Genomic DNA, 19,566 nt, shown 5'->3' on the forward strand with positions numbered 1-19,566 from the left:
ACTGTTTTCTATGAAAAAATGTGATGTGTCCACGTTCTGTTTTGGGGCATTTCCTGTCGCGGGCGCTAGGCCTACCCACACAAGTGAGGTATCATTTTTATCGGGAGACTTGGGGGAACGCCGGGTGGAAGGAAATTTGTGGCTCCTCTCAGATTCCAGAACTTTCTGTCACCGAAATGTGAGGAAAACTTGTTTATTTAGCCACTTTTTGAGGTTTGCAAAGGATTCTGGGTAACAGAACCTGGTCCGAGCCCCGCGAGTCACCCCTCCTTGGATTGCCCTAGGTCTCTAGTTTTCAGAAATTTACAGGTTTGGTAGGTTTCCCTAGGTGCCGGCTGAGCTAGAGGCCAAAATCTACAGGTAGGCACTTCTCAAAAAACACCTCTGTTTTCTTCCAAAAATTTGGATGTGTCCACGTTGCGCTTTGGGGCGTTTCCTGTCGCGGGCGCTAGGCCTACCCACACAAGTGAGGTATCATTTTTATCGGGAGACTTGGGGGAACGCCAGGTGGAAGGAAATTTGTGGCTCCTCTCAGATTCCAGAACTTTCTGTCACCGAAATGTGAGGAAAACTTGTTTTTTTAGCCACTTTTTGAGGTTTGCAAAGGATTCTGGGTAACAGAACCTGGTCCGAGCCCTGCAAGTCACCCCTCCTTGGATTCCCCTAGGTCTCTAGTTTTCAGAAATGCACAGGTTTGGTAGGTTTCCCTATGTGCCGGCTGAGCTAGAGGCCAAAATCTACAGGTAGGCACTTTGGAAAAAACAGCTGTGTTTTCTATAAAAGAAATAGGATGTGTCCATGTTGTGTTTTGGGGCATTTCCTGTCGCGGGCACTAGGCCTACCCACACAAGTGAGGTATCATTTTTATCGGGAGACTTGGGGGAACACAGAATATCAAAACAAGTGTTATTGCCCCTTATCTTTCTCTACATTTTATCCTTCCAAATATAAGAGAGTGTGTAAAAAAGACGTCTATTTGAGAAATGCCCTGCAATTCACATGCTAGTATGGGCACCTCGGAATTCAGCGATGTGCAAATAACCACTGCTCCTCAAAACCTTATCTTGATCCCATTTTGGAAATGCAAAGGTTTTCTTGATACCTCTTTTTCACTCTTCATATTTCAGCAAATGAATTGCTGTATACCCAGTATAGAATGAAAACCAACTGCAGGGTGCAGCTCATTTATTGGCTCTGGGTACCTAGGGTTCTTGATGAACCTACAAGCCCTTTATATCCCCGCAACTAGAAGAGTCCAGCAGACAAAACTGTATATTGCTTTCAGAAATCTGACATCGCAGGAAAAAGTTACAGAGTAAAACATAAAGAAAAATGGCTGTTGTTTTCAGTTCAATTTCAATATTTTTTTATTTCAGCTGTTATTTTCTGTAGGAAAACCTTGTAGGATCTACACAAATGACCCCTTGCTGAATTCAGAATTTTGTCTAGTTTTCAGAAATGTTTAGCATTCCGGGATCCAGCATTGGTTTCACACCCATTCCTGTCACTAACTGGAAGGAGGCTGAAAGCACCAAATATAGTAGAAATGGGGTATGTCCCAGTAAAATGCCAAATTTGTGTTGAAAAATTTGGTTTTCTGATTCAAGTCTGCCCGTTCCTGAAAGGTGGGAAGATAGTGATTTCAGCACCAGAAACCCTTTGTTGATGGCATTTTCAGGGAAAAAAACACAAGCCTTCTTCGGCAGCCCTTTTTTCCCATTTGTTTGGAAAAAACTAAATTTTCACTGTATTTTGGCTATTTTCTTGGTCTCCTCCAGGGGAAACCACCAACTCTGTGTACCATTAGAATCCCTAGGATGTTGGAAAAAAAGGACGCAAATTTGGCGTGGTTAGCTTATGTGGACAAAAAGTTATGAAGCCCTAAGCGCGAACTACCCCAAATAGCCAAAAAAGGGCTCAGCACTGGGGGGGGGAAAGGCCAAGCAGCTAAGGGGTTAATATCCATGGAAGGTATGTGGAGAGGAAATTGATTCACCCTAATACAGCTTATTACTTTCAAATTCACAATGGGTGCTCGTTGGTCTGTTTGTTACTTTAGAACAAAAACAGGGTTGGACAGCAGCAACCATTATGTCTTGATCAAACTTAATTGAAGTAAAAGTGCTCTCCAGAAACCTTTCAAGCACATTGTATATTGTTTCTCCTGAGTATCAAGGTCCCCCTCCCCCACCCCCTTTATAGTTCATCAGCTCCAAACCAGTGCAGCAACCTAAATGACTGGGTTATAATTATCAAAATGGGAGCGCCAGGTAGTCTCATACCATAAAGCGATCTGCAGACTGTTCTTTATAATTTCTCATGCTACTCCTTCTTCAAATATGACAAGCACTGACAAAGCCAGGAGGTCTCCCCTTTGGGACCCATTGGCTTTTCCAATGGCTTTTAGCAATCTATACAGCATCTCCGATGTAGTTTGGCTGACAAGTAAGCAAAAAAGGCACTATGACGTGTCTGAAGTCCTCGGTTTATAGGTGCCCGCAACATGTATGTGTGGGCCTACAAAGTGACATAAGCACCTTTTTTCTTTTTATTTACTGATCTCAGTTGAATCTGAATTTCTTTTTTGTTTGAGGCATGGGAGGAAGGAAGCAACACGGAGGGTGGGGGGGAAGGAAGTAATAAAAGGGAAAAGGCAACTTGGGGGGCAGCAGTAACACAGTGTGGGTACAGAAGCAGCATGAAGGGCACAGGTGGTGGAAGCACTACGGAGGGTGGGGAATCAGCGTAATCTAGAGAGAGGAACATGGAGATGTTGGGGGAGCCCACAGTCAAGAAAGCAATAAGAAGTAGAAGCACACAGAGGGGCGTGGAGAGACGCATATAGCTGAAAAAGTGCAAAAATGAATGAATCAAGGATGGGCAGTAGTTCACAAGGGAAACAGTTGGACACCATATGCACCCCTGTGGAGTGTTTAAACAAAAAGAAAAAAGTAGAGATTCAAAAATGAGCAGTGAAAGGGCACAAGTAATGTGTCATTTTTCCTGGAGAGGGAACAAAATCAAGAGGATGAAGTAACGCCCTCACAAGCTGATGAATAAAAAGCAAGCAGATGAAAGTGACTATAAAGCCACCCAGTGGGAAGCAATGGGTGGCTTCCAAGCTTATGCTGTCTGTACCCCAGACCTAAGAAGGATGAGCGTCTATGGTGTTGCTTTTTAGTGAAATATTAAGAGTTAGTGCCATTCATTAACATGTATAGTTTTTCAGTTCTTATAAATAGTAAAGTAGATAGGAAATATGTTACTGATAGCTGGATAGGAGTGCCTTTGCAACCATCTTTGTTTTGGGAGGAGTAAGTCTATGTCAGTCTTGTGTAACATGTGATAGTGATCTGTAGCGTGTGCGGAGCTAGATCCTATATTGTAGTGTCTAGGGTGTAAAATAGCTTTCTACTAAAACTGGTTATTATCAATGTAGGTTCCATCTTACGGGAATTTTTGACAACTAGTTTGCTATCCTTTTTGCAAATTTCTAAAGGGGCTTTGCACTGAATTTCTGGGTGGCCCAACCAGCATATGATTTTCATGGAAATAATGATTGTCTTGTGTCAGCTGCTACCGCCGTAGGTGTTGATAGGATTACCTCATCGTGCCTTCATCTTCTCAGCCATTAGACCTTAGTGATTTAATGAGACATGAGGTGGAGCAGGCATGTCTGTCGTCCTTGGGTAAGCGTGAGAGATTGCCGTTCTGCATGACTAACACCTGTAAGACAGCCATAAAGGTCGGCATCTTGAGTTTCTTTCGATGTCGTCTTGATTTCTGTTTTGAGCTCAGGTTGCACATATGTGGCATTCTGGAAGAGGAAGATGGCAATTTGAAGAAGGCAGGGTCGATGTACGTAGGTTAATCATTCTTCTGCAGCTTGAATAGTGAGGCTACTCAGTGCTAACCCTCGTGGGTGGCAGCCCAACTTCACTTTCACTTAACGCTCTGTTGATGTTGATGCTACATATGCCATTCCAGGGGCAGGTGATCCTCATGTGAGGAGTGATGGATTCAGCAGGTACCAGTTCACATTTAGCAGGATTCTAATGGGGTCTATGTTACTATGTATGTGTGTGTGTGTGTGTGTGTGTGCTCGCGGGGAGATGTGGGGGATGTGTCTGAGACTGCAGGCACCTTAGAATAATGTTGTGTAGTAGTGAGGACAAGACCTGCTGTTAACCCGAGTGCCATACCGTGATTCGATCAACCTTGAAAGAACTTGATCTATTGGCAGTAGAAGTCTAAGAAGTGTTGACTTGGTTTTGTTGTTATGTTGACAATAAACCCCACTGAATTATTCCCTCAATAATAAAGATTAAAAGTCTGCGCATGATAAACATCCCTTTGTTTTAACTTGAATCGATGCTTTCTGCTCCCATTTAAAATATAAAAGTAGCCTAACTAAGGTGAAACAACTACTCGTGATTTCGCCATGTTTCCTCCCTACCCAACACTCGGCATACGGCACGCGCACTCTGTCCCCATCCTCTCCCTCTCTCTTTGCAGAAAATCATTTTACGTTGGCAAGTCTGGTCTGTGGCTGGGTCGGTGGTCTGGCCTCAGTCGGTCCTGCCGCCTGTTCTCGCCGCTCTGGGGACTGACCGTGCACCACGATGCACTTCAGAAAGAGAGAGGCACACGTTTTTGTCAAAATAATCCACTTTCTTGTAACTTTTCCTTTCGCTGTTATTTCTTATGCCATTTTTTTTTTACACAGTGTCGAAAGCTATTACAAACAATTTGAAGATTTAAGACGAACCCCCAAAAATGTTTTTTTTTCGGTGTATGTATTTACTCCTTACCTGCCTGGCATTGAGGTGTAATTTACAAAGAAAAACATACAGATACGAGGACCGGGATAAGTGCTGTCCATTTTCAAGCTGCCCCACATTCATATTTTCTGTGCGGGGTACTGCCTATCCCTGGGGCATGGTACGCTGTAGTGTATTTGCACATCTACAGTGCGTCATACCCCTGAAGAGACGCCGGAAGTCTTGCTTCGTAGAGTGTTGAATTGCACTGTGTCCCAACTACGTAGGAAGCGGTTTGGAGTCAGTCGTGACTGAACAGAGTGACGCTGTTATCCCGTCTCAGGTCGCTGTCGCCGAACGTGTGGCGGGAGGAAGATGAGCTGAGGGCCCATGGAAAGCTAGAAAGATGAAGCTCTGCGGGAGTGAAATGCGCATTCCTTCTCTGTGAAGTCAGATAGGGGGTTATGGGAGTGTGTGACTGTAGTGGCAGCAATGAAGGAAGCGAGGCGATTGCGTTGCATTAAATCACTCTTTATTTTCTTGCCACAAACAATAAGGCCCACGAGGAGCCGCCGGGAGCACCACCGCCAGCCCGAGTCCGCGCGCTCCGCTTTTCGTCCTCCTCGCGCCGCCCCCCGACGTCACAACCATCCTCGATCCGGATTGGCTGTGACGTCAGGAGGCGACCTAACATAGAGGAAGGACTACCTTCTGCCCCCCGCGTCTCGTACGTTAACTCACGTACGACATCTCCCCTTTTAACAGAAACATAAACCTATGGAATTTCATCTCATAACAAAATCTTCGAACCTCTTGGGAACTCGGATATGCCTCATTGGCCTGCTCGGAGTAATATACTGGGGTGAACCCGCCCTGCCAGCGCCTGTACCCTCTTGGCCTGAACTCATTACGCTGTGACTGTCGCTCTTCGCAGGTTCGGGCCTGCTACCATTCTGTCCTTCGGCATCCGCCAAGCCGCGCCATGCTTTCTCACACCGATCTGCACTTCCATGTCCGATCCGCCCTCGCATAGAGGACGTATTCACACACTCCTCATCGCCAGTGACTACATCCCTGGCTTCATGACTTTGCCACTCATCCACATCGTCCAAGCTCTCGGCCCCACACGCACGACTACCTCTCATGATGATTTCCTCTTGACCAGCCTTGAGCCTGACGATGTCGTCCTTGCTTCGCCACCCCCCTCCTTCCAAACAGACTGCTCCTCTTGTCACTCCTTGCACACGTACAGGGGTTTGAAATACAGACTCTCCTTTCATCACCTTGTTAGGTTTCTTCACCAATACCCAATCCCCCTGCACTATATCTTTAGCTTTGGCTCTGTTCACGATGTCAGCATACCGCTTGTTGCTTTCCTGTTTAGCCAAGATTCTTTCTTTGACTCTCAAACTCTCATCAGGTACCACCTCAATTTCCTCCCTCATGTCATACCACTTATTGAATTTAGGGGTAAGCTCACTCATACATCTTCTCCCTCTCATCAAGTAGAACGGAGTGTGTCCCGTAACTTCATTGGGCGTGTTATGAAAAGTGTGCACCTTGTCCGCCAGAAACGCTTTCACATCCATGTTGGAGGCGACTGCCTGTTGCACGCCCTCCTTGAGGAACCTATTCATCCGCTCAACCTGCCCATTGCTCTTCGGGCTGTACAGCGGTGTCTTCTCCTGCTTTATCCCTAACCTGGACAGAAAATCCGTCATCTGCCTGGACACCAGCTGGGTGCCATTGTCAGACGCCATGATCTTCGGCTGCCCCTCAATCGCGAAAATTTTCGTCAGTGCCTTGATCACTCGGTCAGTGGTAACCTCCCTGACGAACTTGTAGTGGATCCATTTGGAGAAGTAATCCGTGAGAACGATGAGATGTCTACAATCGTCTGGTAGCAGGGTAAATGGGCCCGCGAAATCAATGGCAATCTTGTTCTATGGGCCAGCAGGAATGTCCACCAGCTGCAGCTCCCCTTTCGCCGTCTTCCAGTGTTTGTCGGCCCTTAAACACGGTCCGCACCGATCAATGAAGCTGCTGACGTCGCTGCACATCCCTGGCCACCAGTAGTACTGCTTGAGGAGATTTTTCGTAGTGGTACTGCCCGGGTGGCCCTTATGGGCAATCCTGATTAGCTTGTCTCTCAAACCTTCCGGAGGCACAAACAGCTCGTGTCTCTTCACAAAGCCGCCCTCAATGGTGAGTTCAGAGCTAACCTTTTGGAAACTCCTGAGTGCTCCGTGCAAGTTCCGGACCGGGGGCCAATGAGCCGTCATGTTTTCCATCACCCTTCGAATAGTCGTGTCCTTCTCCTGAGCCGTCAACCACTCTTCCTCAGATATGGATCCCTCGCAAATGGCTGTTGTGTCCACCATTGCCACCACGCATTCCGTGTCATCCAGGGAACCGTCCTCCTCACCCGTGACCGGCATGCGCGATAGGCAATCCGCCCTGCAATTGAGGCCGCCCTTGATGTGTCTGATGGTGAAGTGATATTCTTGCAACCTGGACAGTAAACGTAGGAGCCTCGAGCTGGCTTTGCCATTGCCACGTCCTTCACCATCCATCATGTATATCAAGGGTTTGTGGTCAGTGACCAGTTCGAACTCCCTGCCCCACAGATAGTTCCTCAGTTTCTCCACGGCCCAGACGCACGCGAGCGTCTCCCGCTCGATGGTGCTGTAGTGCTTCTCTGATTCGCTCAATGACCGGGATATGAATGCGACTGTGTTCTCCTTCTTCCCTTGGAATTGGCAAAACACTGCGCCGATACCCTTGGCACTAGCGTCAACTGTGATCACGTTCCGGAGATCCTTGTTGTACGGCTGTAATACTGGAGCCGCGGCGATTGCCTGCTTGACGGATTCAAAGGCAGCGCTTTGTTCCTGTGTCCACGTGTATTTTTCGTTCTTCCGCAGCAGTTTCCTTAGAGGCTCCACTGTGGTCGCGTATCCTTGCATGAACTTGGAATAGTATTCACTGAGTCCCAGGAACGATCGCAAGGCGTCTTTGTCTCCTGGGCAGGGGGCATCTCGTATGGCCCTCACTAAGTCATCTTTAGGCGCAATGCCATTTGGGGTAAGCACATGCCCTAAGTATTCGATCTTCCCTTCCATGAACTTGCATTTGTCCTTGGAGACCGTCATCCCCCTTTTTTTTAGCACCTCCAGCACTCTGCCCAGCAGTTCCAGGTGCCCCTCCTCATCTTCCGTGTGTATCAGAATGTCGTCCTGGAAGGCTTCAACTCCCTTCATATCGCAGAAGAGAAGGTCCATCAGCATTTGGAAGACGCCCGAGGCCGATGCAAGGCCGAATGGAAGACGGACGTACCTGTATGCTCCAAACGGGGTAATAAAGGTGGTCAATTCCTTGGAATCCTCCGTGAGACATACCTGGTGATATGCGGACTTCAGGTCTATCAGGGTGAAGAACCTCGATCCTGATGTGGAAGATAATATCTCCTGAATGTTGGGCAGAGGATGGCAGTTCACCAGGATATTTCTGTTCAAGGATCGCAGGTCTACACACAGCCGAATGTCCCCTGTCCTCTTCTTCTTGGACACCACGATTGCGGACACCCACTCTGATGCGCCTGCCTCCTCTATTACTCCTTCTACTTTCAGCCTATCCAGAACAGCCTTCAGCTCCCCCCTGACCGAAAGGGGAATCGTTCTGACCTTGTGCTTAATTGGCATGGCACCCTCTTTCAACCGTATGGCATGCACAAATCCTCTTACACACCCTACCTTGTTTTCGAAAACGGAATCAAATTTGTCGAGAACCTCAGCTAATCCTTCATGCAAATCCTCAGGCTGCACCTAATTGACCCAATCATCCCTTAGAACTATGGGATCTTCTGCCCCAGGGACTAGCATCACACCCAGCTTCGCCAGGTCCTTCCACCCCACAAGGCTCCTCCCTTTTTCAGCCACATATATCTTCGTTCTCACCGTGCGCCCTAGAAAGGTGAGGGAGTCCCAGAAGTACCCCCTCATCAATATGTCATGTTCCCCGAAGGCCTTTGGATTCACATCCGTCTCATGCAGTCGTACATCCTGCCATTTCAAATCAAATGTCCTATCAGAGATCAGGGTAAGAGGGGAACCAGAATCAGCCGTAAATGGCAATTCTACCGCACCAATCATGACGGAGCCAATAGGCCCCTTCACTCTTCCGTCCTCATCATCAATGGACAGCACGATGTCCGCATCCGCATCCATGTCACTATCGCTCACCGAGCTCACTTTCATGCCCGTACTAGATTTCTTGGCTTTACACACTGCCGCAAAGTGGCCCACCTTCCTGCATTTAGAGCAGCTTTTGTACAAGGCAGGGCAGGTCCTGTTGTCTGCTAAGTGGTCCCTTGACCCACATCTAAAACAAGCGAGCGGCCTCCTGCCTCCCCCTCTATCGCTCGCCGCCCTGTCTGGAGTCTTGGGCGCATGTTTCTGTCTGTCCTGCACATAGAACACATTTGAAGCCTGACTAGTGCTCGCCAGTTCCTTAGAAGACACCATGGAGCGTTCCACTGCCTTTGCAATGGCCGTCACTTCCTTCAGTGAAGGGTTCCTGCATGAAAGCAAACGTTCCTGCACTTTTTTAGAATGGCAGTAGAACACCACCTGGTCTCTGATGTAAGTATCAATCATCTCCGCAAATTCACAATCTTGGGCCAAAACTCGTAGGCACGCAATATACTCTTCGATAGTCTCTCCTTCCTCCTGTTTCCGCAGTGCGAATTTATGGCGCCCCACCATGATGTTACACTCCTCAGCATACTGCAGCTCAAGTCGCTTAACGGCCTCCTGGTATTCATTCAGAGGAGCTGTAGCCCCAGGGGGATTCACATAAACCGGCAAGCTATCGAAAACCTCCTGGCCAGCCTTCCCCAACAGTCCGAATAACAGCGACTTTTTGCGCTCGGGGCTATACCCCTTACCATCAATGGAGACGATATAGTTCTCAAATGCGCGCAGCCATCCCTTCCATTTCATGCACGGCTTACCAGGAGAGTCCAGGAAGAGAGGAGGCACGCAGATACTAACGGTCTGCGACATGACCGGAAGGCGGGCACCACACCCGGAGAGACCACGTGAAACAGGTGCAGCAGCCACTATGGAGGCTCCTAGGCTGCGCGGCAGGATACCCCAGCGCACAGGATAGCCGGGGCCCACCAGTACACCGGCCACGTCCAATGAGGTGTACACAAGTTGACAGGAAACCCGGGGCACGGGCCTACTGCCTGGTCCTCACGTGGCAGGGGTCGTCACAGATCACTCGCATGGAAACTCCCCCGCATCAGCTCACCGGAGGCAGTGCACGTGGTCATCGGCGAGGAGATATCAGCGCGCCCCATCAGCAGCAGGAAACACCAGGCACGTTGGACTACACTCGTGGGCCATAGTAGAAGCTGTGACCCTCGTCGCCATTTGTAGTGGCAGCAATGAAGGAAGCGAGGCGATTGCGTTGCATTAAATCACTCTTTATTTTCTTGCCACAAACAATAAGGCCCATGAGGAGCCGCCGGGAGCACCACCGCCAGCCCGAGTCCGCGCGCTCCGCTTTTCGTCCTCCTCGCGCCGCCCCCCGACGTCACAACCATCCTCGATCCGGATTGGCTGTGACGTCAGGAGGCGACCTAACATAGAGGAAGGACTACCTTCTGCCCCCCGCGTCTCGTACGTTAACTCACGTACGACAGTGACACATAACATTTTGCTTGGCTGCCTTTGTCTGTGAGTGGTGCTTTAGTTTGCTCTGCTGCTCTTGAAACAAACGCAGAGGGCTAATTGCAGGCTTGCAGTTCGCATCGTACATGGTTGCATTTCTGTGTTTTGTATTTTGTGGGAAGAGCACACGTCAGTTTCTTCTTCCTCTGCTGTAGGCATCTCCTCTCTTTTTAGGTCAGGCGTCGACTGCTCTTCCGGCGGCTCGTCGCTGGGACCTCCTGCTGCTGCCATTATGCTTTACACATATGCCGCAAGCATGTGCAGCTCTCCCTACGGCATCGCTATCTGCTGCTCTCGCTTAGCTTTAGGTTCAAGTGTTCTATTAATAATCTCAGAAAAAAGTCAGCCATACTATGACACAATAACGTTCCAGAGTGTTCTGCCCGGACAGTACCACAGACCAATCACTGCCAAATAGTCGGGTGAAAGGCCATGCGGGGGTATCGGCCGGGAAAACTCGATTTAAAATAAGTAATTTGGTGGTTTGCACATAAACATTATGTCCTCTATAGATTTCATCCTGGGCCGACTCCAGGAAATCTTCAACCGCCCCTCTTCTGCACGACTGCAGTCTCTGGTTGCCGGCCGGCATGTCATAAATAGCAATTTCCCCATATTGTTCCCAAACAAATTATCTAGGAAACTTCATGCAGAATCTACTAAGGAAAACACATACTCTCCCTTCCATAGTTGACTCTGAGTTTAGCTGGTTAGCCGACTGATTCTACCACTGCCCTCTCATCTAGGCTTTTCCTTGTCTCCAAAAGTGCCTTTTTACGGGAGAGTGTTTATGGAACCAAGTCTGGAAAGGCAAGAAGCCTGTCTGCACCCACCATCACTTTTGCTCATTTTTATGGCAGATCGTACCACTCTGTCCCTCAACTCTGCAGATGCGATGGTTATGTCCACCGGGCCTCCAGTGTCCACAATGTTCGTCTGTGCTTTCTAGAACAGCCTATAGGTTACCCTTATTTGTGGACACAGTACTTCTATATCCACCCCTAACACCTCACTTACCACAACACATAGGGGGTCATTCTGAGTCGGCGGTGTTGCAGTGGTGCGACGGGTGCAGTTGCACCCGTCGCGCTTTTCACTGTCTGCTAAGCAGACAGTGAAAAGCTTAATGGGGCCCTGTTAGGGGGCCCCTGCACTGCCCATGCCAGTGGCATGGGCAGTGCAGGGGCCCCCAGGGGCCCCTAGACACCTGTTACCGCCAACCTCTTCCTGGCGGTGACAACCGCCAGAAACAGGCTGGCGGTAAGGGGGTCAGAATCCCCATGGCAGCGCTGCTTGCAGCGCCGCCATGGCGGATTCGCCCAGCCGGGGGTAAACCGGCGGGAAACCGCCGGCCCCGTTTTTCTGACCGCGGCTTTACCGCCGCGGTCAGAATGGGCAAGGAAGCACCGCCAGCCTGTTGGCAGTGCTTCCGTCATTCGCGGCCCTGGCGGTCTTTGACCGCCAGGGTCCGAATGACCCCCATAATGTTATGTTTCTTTCACTTCATCCACCTGGATCGAAGATGGAACTCCCAGTATTCTCAGATGTGTCCTACTGCAGAGATTGCCAGGACACTCAGTCCTTGCTTCCAACATTGTAGTCCATCAACCATTTTTAATCTAAAAAAACTCCCAATCACAGCATTAGTTGCAGTGTCCACCTGTTCTTCCAGGGATTGCAGGCTCTTCTTCACCGATTGTTGCTTTTTTCCATTTCATTCACTCTACTATTTATACCCTCCGTTTTATCGCTTTCTTGGTATTTGTGATCTCTTCTACCATTTCAGCATACATTGCATTAATGGTACCCAAAATGTTTCCTTCTCAAGAGTGAGCTGTGGATTTTCATCCATCTTTCCCCCAGTTCCTTTTTGCACTCATAAATCCTAGTTATGCATCGGTTTTTCAGTCTTATTGATCTGGTTGTTCACATTAGGGATCTTCCTCTGACAGGAAGGCACCTACCTTAAGTTGCACCGATGTCCTGGTCCTGTGCCTTGTGAAGGTCGCCTCTCAGGCTTCATCAGACTGAGGGTACTCTTTGCTCAGGCTGTAGCAAGCACAGATCAGCATCCCATGTATCAGTCTGTCTCTTTGTCCATCTTCCTATTTATCTCTGTCTATATATTGCCCTAGCTAACTCAACACCAAATAACACCAATAAATCAGAGAAGAGCTCTTGCTCTGCAGTAGAAACCTCGTAATGTAGGAAAGGCTACCTAGCGGGTTGCCAACGAACTAAGGCCATGCTACACATCACTAACATAGCCTATGACCAAAGTTGGCTTCCTCACATTGCCAGCCACACAGCAAAAAAAACGTCCACTCTGTTTCTGACTTTGACATGAGAAAGATAAATGTATGAGCCCTTCAAAACAAAGGGAGCAAACTTTATTTTCAGGCTGTCCTTAAAAAGAAAGTAGGCGTGGAAATTAACGTTGTGGTTTCTCACTGCGATGGGAGTCCCTAGATTGGCGTCTTTGAAAAGCCACTTGTGTATAAAGCCCTGTTCAGTAATCTTGAGGGAAAAAGATACCTTTGGTTGCAAATAAAAGGAAGTGTAAGAATGTTCTTAAAGCTAGAAGCTCTGATAACCGATTAAGACAAAGCTGTACTTTTTCAGTGTTTACCATGTATGTATTAAACAAGAAAGGACTGTGACTAAGCTGCTTTTATTGTGAACAGTTTTTACAGTGTAAGAAGCAGCAAATGCTTGTCAGTCACATTTTGTTCTTCTTCTCATTGCATATATTTTATGCTTTCTTTTCTTTTGCTTGTTTTAGAATCTGCAACAACTGTGGGAGAATTGTGCTCCACGAGGGGAGATGATTCCTCATGAATTCTTTGGATCCTTCTCCGGAATCAAATGCGACTTCCCGTCCTTCAGAGTGAAGCCAATACTAGCTGGACAGTGATCGAGCAGTGGCGGTGGTGCAGCATTGGCGGCTGAGGAGTAAAACATGAAATCCAGCCACGAAAGGAGTAATGAATGCTTGCCACCCAAAAAGCGCGAGATTCCTGCCACAAGTCGGCCGACTGAAGAGAAGACAGTGGGACCGGCAAGTGAAAATCACAGGGCAGAGAGCGCAACATGGCGCCCTGGCACACCCAGCAATCAATGCGGCATGGCTGGACGACAGCATGGAACCACAGTCACTTTGGCAGACGCTGGTTCACAGCAGGGTACTGGTTTACATAAGTCATCATCTACTGTTATGGACTATTCCTCGTCTTGTGTTCCTAAGTCCATCTTGGCAACGACAGAGTATCCTTCTACGCGGTCTCAGCCAGGGGTACCAGTGACTAGCATGCAGTACAGCCACTTGCCGCAGGCCTATCATTATGTAAGCCCCCAGTACAGTGCACAGTATGCAGGGCTCATCCCACCGCAGCTGATATCCCCAACATCTAGCTGTGCAACAGGTACTGTGACCACAGGTTCCGCAGCAAGCACTCCATCCCATCGCGCTCAGCTGGAAACCTATTCTACTCTTCGGGGAAGCACGAGTATGTCTAGTTCACTGGGGCACAAGGTTGAGCAGCACTTAGTGAGAACATCAGGATTAATCTCATCCTCATCACCTCCTATTACCCAGGCAAATCAATATATTCATGTTTCTAACTCGGCACATAGTGCAAGCAGAACCCTCTCTCCTCCAGGCATCCCTGTCCATTTGCATCCTCATGCGCAAGGAATTCCACTGACCCTGTGCCCCCAATCTCAAGTGGTAGTGCAGTATGCAGACTCTGGTGGCCATTTCATCAACCGGGACAGTGCAAAAAAGGCAGAGAACTTCAGGCTGCAGGCAGCACAGGCAAAGGACGTTTTAAATGGAGAGCTCGAAAAGAGCAGGAGATATGGCACTTCACCCTCCACAGACCACCACATTCTCAAATCAGGCAATAACAAATCTACTTCCCAGCATTACGAGTCCAGGCATGTGGTGGTACACCCTAGTCGTACGGAGTACAGTGTACGGGATTCCTCAAGTGGCCGAACCTTAATGATGGTTGCACCAAACAGCAACCCTCCTACAACTGAAATAGAAGCCCACCAGACCACTAACAGAGAAGCATCATCGTCAGGAGTCCGTAACAAGGGAAACCTACATTTAGGAAAATCAGTCCACCGCTCATATGCATTATCACCACAGCAGACTTTAAGCCATGAGGCTGTGAAAGCTGTGGCCGCTCTTTCCCCTCACACGGTCATTCAGACCACACACAGTGCAGCAGAGCATCTTTCGGTTGGGTTGCCTGCTACTGCTTTCTATGCGGGTACACATCAACCATTAATTGGCTACTTTAGCAGTCATCAGCACATACCTGGATACCCTGGAGGCCTGCCACCACACCTCATAATACCAGGAACCCAGCCATTGCTCATACCTGTGGGCAATGCCGATATAGACTCAGCAGCACCTACTATAGTTACTTCATCTCCTCAGTTTGCGGCTGTGCCTCACACATTTGTCACCTCAGCCATTCCCAAAAGTGAAAACTTCAGCGCTGAATCTTTGCCAGCTCAGACTGCCTATCAGGCAGCAGTGGTGCAAGCCCAAATCCACCTTCCTGTGGTACAGCCTGTTGCGTCTCCTACCACAGCGTCTCCTACACTGCCCCCTTACTTCATGAAGGGATCAATCATTCAGCTGGCCAATGGAGACCTGAAAAAAGTAGAAGACCTAAAAACTGAGGACTTCATTCTAAGTGCAGAAATTAGCAATGAGCTTAAAATTGACTCCAGCACAGTGGAAAGGATTGATGACAGCCATACTCCAGGCATTGCGCTGATACAATTTGCAGTTGGAGAACACCGAGCACAGGTAAGCACTGGGTTACTTTTGGATGCTGATGAAACAATTCTGTGTGTGTTCAATACAGTGTGTGGGATGTGTGTATATGTGAGTGGTGTTTATTTCATATTTAGCATCAGTCTGGCAACTGGTGACCCACAAGGAAAGTCACCCTCGCAAATTTGATAATATCCACCATTGAAAGAGTAGGGGAAAAAACAGCAAACCCCACTGTGGCATGAAGCATGAATAAAAAACTACCTCGTATTATTTTTTACTGCCAACTTTTTGTCCTAGTGGCAAATATTAGCCACACTGCCCCCAGTGCTGTGGTTTATCAAAGTAACATAAGTCAATTTGAACTCATAAAAGGACCCTCATAGTGGTATCAACGGTAGCATTTTACGTTTTTTTAACGTTTTTTCATTCTCGTACAGCACTACCTAAATGGTACCAAAACATTTGTTTAGACTGTGGGTGTGTCAGTTGATTTTATCGAAGGTAAAAGTGGAACTGTGATTACGTGTTACACCAAATTTCATTGGGTTCTGTAAATCACATAAAATCCTACACGATCAAGGCCGGAACCTCTTTCCCGATAGCAGCTCACCTTCATATAGGAGGCACGCATGCGCATGGTTGTCTCTATAAAGGAGTAATGCTAGTTTCCTCAGATGACTGGGTATCCTAGAGTACAAAATGCACTACGTGCTTACTTGACACTGTGATTGTCTTTATATTGCCGGTGCTTGGATTATTGTGAGGTCTGTATGTCAGTATTCCTAGTTGTTCCGTTGATTCAGGTCTACTGCGTTTATAAGGGCATTGTTGTCACAGTGTTTCCTTGCGTGGCTGTGTCCCAGTAGTGGTTGTCATGCAGGAAAGACTTTCTAAATTTTTTTTTTATGTAGTATAAACGATCAGGGGTCTCCATGTTTCCTACAACTGGCTAAAAAATCTGTCAATTTTGATGTGGGTTGTGACCGAAGAGGGACAATATACAAAGCACAAGTGGAGGTTAAAGGTGCAGATACATAGTGATTTCTACTCTTCAAAGTGGTACATTTACTCCTTTATCCAGAGGCTTGAAAGGTGAAAGTCGGGGTTCACCTTAATTTGAGGTGATCAGTGGCGATGGATGGTAGCATGAGCAATCATTGTACGCTATTGAACACTGTCAATGTTGCCTCACAGTGTGCCTTTTATTCCATCATCCTTCTTTTCTAGCTCTCAGATTCGATCTGACACTGGTGATTTTGGATATCATAATCTCCTTAAAGTATTTAGTTGCAGTTTTGTTTTCTTGTTAATCGGGGACACCGTGTGACATTTGAATCTCACACCCCTACAACAGCCACTTTATCTCTGAGAAGGCGGGCACCTTTTGAACTTTAAAGTGTTTGCAGAACTACCTGCCCACCACTTATGCTTTTATGTCTATGTTCTGGTCTCAAAGAGATTAGAGTGCATCTCCAGTGGGTTGATGGTGGGACTCCTGCGCTTTTAGAAGAGTGAAAAAATAGCAGCTGAAAACAAAATTCATGCACCTCACATAGTGGAACCACTCACTTTTTCGTCATGAAAATATGTGCTGTGTGCAGCACTTTTATCACAACTGCTCCTGCAGATCATTTCTGTATGTGACTAATACTACCCAGTCCAGCCTTGTTTAAATTGTTTTCAGAGTTGAAAGGCTAAAATAACCTCTCTGCCATGCGCAGGTCAAATGAAGGTCTCAGCAGTTAGAGTTAGTATTAAAACATATAAAACGTGCCTATGAGATTTATGAACAACTTTGCATCTAACTGATTAAACAGTATACTTCCTTGGTGAACATGGAGGATATATTACACAGTTCTCGAGTGGAAAATAAACCCATTTCACTTGAACATATGGGTGTGATATAACTCTTGTGTCCCTTCGTGTGAGGTCCTTCTGCTTTGCATGATTAATGCTAATTAGCCCCACTGCTTATTTTGTTGGGCATTTGTACCTTGATGGCGACTGTGGGTCATCTGCCCTCCCAAAGCAACCTGTTGCAAAGCAGTTCGAGGAGAGAGGGGCCAAAACACACGAGGGAGAGTTACATCGAAACATTTTTAGTTACTGGTAAATCTCTATTACAGACATGTTTTCGAGGCAGAAAAGGCAAACCAACAAATCTCATAAGAAAATGAAACTATTTGGGTTACTATTCTCATAAGTTAAAATATAGGTGTCATTACACATTGCCCTGTCCCCTTGTACACAATGTGTTTGTGTAGAATTTCATCCAAAGTGAACAAGACTTTAATAGCCACAAAACTAGTGTTGAGAGTCGCATATTTAACATTTATTCGCTTTCCCTAGATCCCTAACTCCAAAACTACTAGCAAGCATTGAATGTTTAGACTTCCTAAAAAATGATCAGATTTTAGATTTTTATCCATGGTCTTTTGTTATGTTACGCCCTAAGGATTTATTAAATTAAGGAACTAATTGCCCAATTCACAAAGTTGTTTGCTAGAATACGTTTTGCCTAAACGCGAAACGGCATTTTTTTAGCTGTGCAAAGCCACGTTTTTCAATTAGGTACTTTGGCTTTATACTCCAAAAAGGATTTACTCACACAAAACTTCCATGTAATTAAGTCTACTCCAGTGAGTGTGGATGAGGGATACCTTAGAAGTTTCTGAACACTCATGAAAGGAAACACTTGTTAGTATATACAAACCATTCCCACTCTGGCTGTGGAAAATGTCAGAGATTTACTCCAGTCAAGGGCATGATAATTCTTTGCCTTTCCTGGGAAGGGAACGCCCCTACAGGTTGCAGCGGCGTGTAGATTTCTCAAAGCGAAAACATTTTGCCCGTTTAGACAAAAAAAACCTTAGGAAGCATATTTACTTATAGGAAAAATAGAGGTATATTTTTCATGAGAAAATTGAATTCTCAGATCTTTTCCTGCTGTGCTCCCGGAATCCTGTTGCTGACGCAGGTTTCCACACATAAGTCTGAAAAACGTTGATGAAGTCCTGAATGTGTAAATCTGTACTCACGTGAGGTCATCAATGTGGCTGCAGATTACCTGTGAGAGTTAGGCACTGAGTTATGCTAATGGTGGAAATTGTTTGTACACTGTACTGTTTTGGCCGTAACTAATGCAGTCTCACGTTTCCTTATTTTACTAAGAGGGAAGGGTCATGTGACCAGTTACACACCCATCACATATTTTAATTGCTGCCTCGCAAGCTCTAAGCTTACAGCTATTACCACATTTCCATATACTGTGCATTTATTTGAAGGTACTAGTATGCACATTTCAAGAAACGTTAATTGCTCTCTAGTGATACACATATGAAATAGCAAACAATGGCAAAACCAATAGGTCTGGAGATGGCTGCCAGCCTTTTCTCTTTGTAAATGCCTGGATTGTTTTGTCATGGTTTTGTAAAACTGTATGGTTCGGGAAGCTGCCTGGCCCGCTTTATTCTTTGGTTAAAGGGGGCCCAGCATAAGCTTACGTTGCCATGGTAATCCACGGGAGCTACTTTGTGTGCTCCTTGTGAAAGGGCAGAATGCCCTTAACCCTCAGGGAAGTTAGCCAATTGCTGAAATGGGCTGGACCATTGGCCCATGCTGTATGCTGCAGTGGGCAGAGAAAAAATGACGAGGCGGTGAATAGCTTTTCGGCGAGAAACACGCTACTCCGGAACCCAATAGGAATTAGTGGTGGATTAGTATAGGAAAATATGTGTACAGTATATTAGTATTATTATAAGTTAATGTGAGCAGAGGATATGGGGGTTTGTTAGTTGATTTGACTAGAGTAATGGAGGGATAGAGGAGGGAAGAATCCAGAAGTGTTAATTGGGAGTTTATAGTAATAGGATGTGGCTTGGGATGAGTAAAATAAGTACATTATACAAGAAACTTGAATCAAAGCAAAAGGTCTTGATTAGCACCATACGTAAAAAAAATAGTTTTTTTCCCACGTCTCAAAGAAACTGAGGGTGAGTTTCGATTACTACACTCATCTAATGATCTGCACTACCTACTTTGAGGAGCCCTCACAACTCAGGTTTAATTACCAATTACTTTCCTCAATGAGTCATGTTTGTATTGTTTCTCCCCAGTTGTAGCCTCAGTCCCGCCCACATCCAGGCCACCTCTTTGTGTGAGTCTCTCCGTTTTTAAAGGCAGCACTGCAAACACTGCAGCATGCACTGCCTGGAAGCAAACTTCTAGTATACAGCACTATAGGGTGCATACACAAATGGGTACTGGACAAGCAACA

At 46.8% G+C, this 19,566-nt stretch overlaps 1 protein-coding gene across 3 annotated transcripts in view; it reads left to right on the forward strand.

Annotated features, from left to right (window-relative positions):
- Positions 1-19,566, forward strand: part of ATXN1 (ataxin 1) — a 1,071,340-nt gene that overhangs the window by 1,003,761 nt on the left and 48,013 nt on the right. For all 3 annotated transcript variants that reach the window (XM_069218776.1, XM_069218777.1, XM_069218778.1), the window contains one exon: positions 13,278-15,320. In XM_069218776.1, the coding sequence (XP_069074877.1) occupies positions 13,455-15,320 (1,866 nt within the window). In that variant the 5' untranslated portion in view covers positions 13,278-13,454. The remainder of the gene's footprint in view (positions 1-13,277; positions 15,321-19,566) is intronic.

Source organism: Pleurodeles waltl, chromosome 2_1, assembly GCF_031143425.1.
Source record: "Pleurodeles waltl isolate 20211129_DDA chromosome 2_1, aPleWal1.hap1.20221129, whole genome shotgun sequence".
Lineage (NCBI taxonomy): Eukaryota > Metazoa > Chordata > Amphibia > Caudata > Salamandridae > Pleurodeles > Pleurodeles waltl.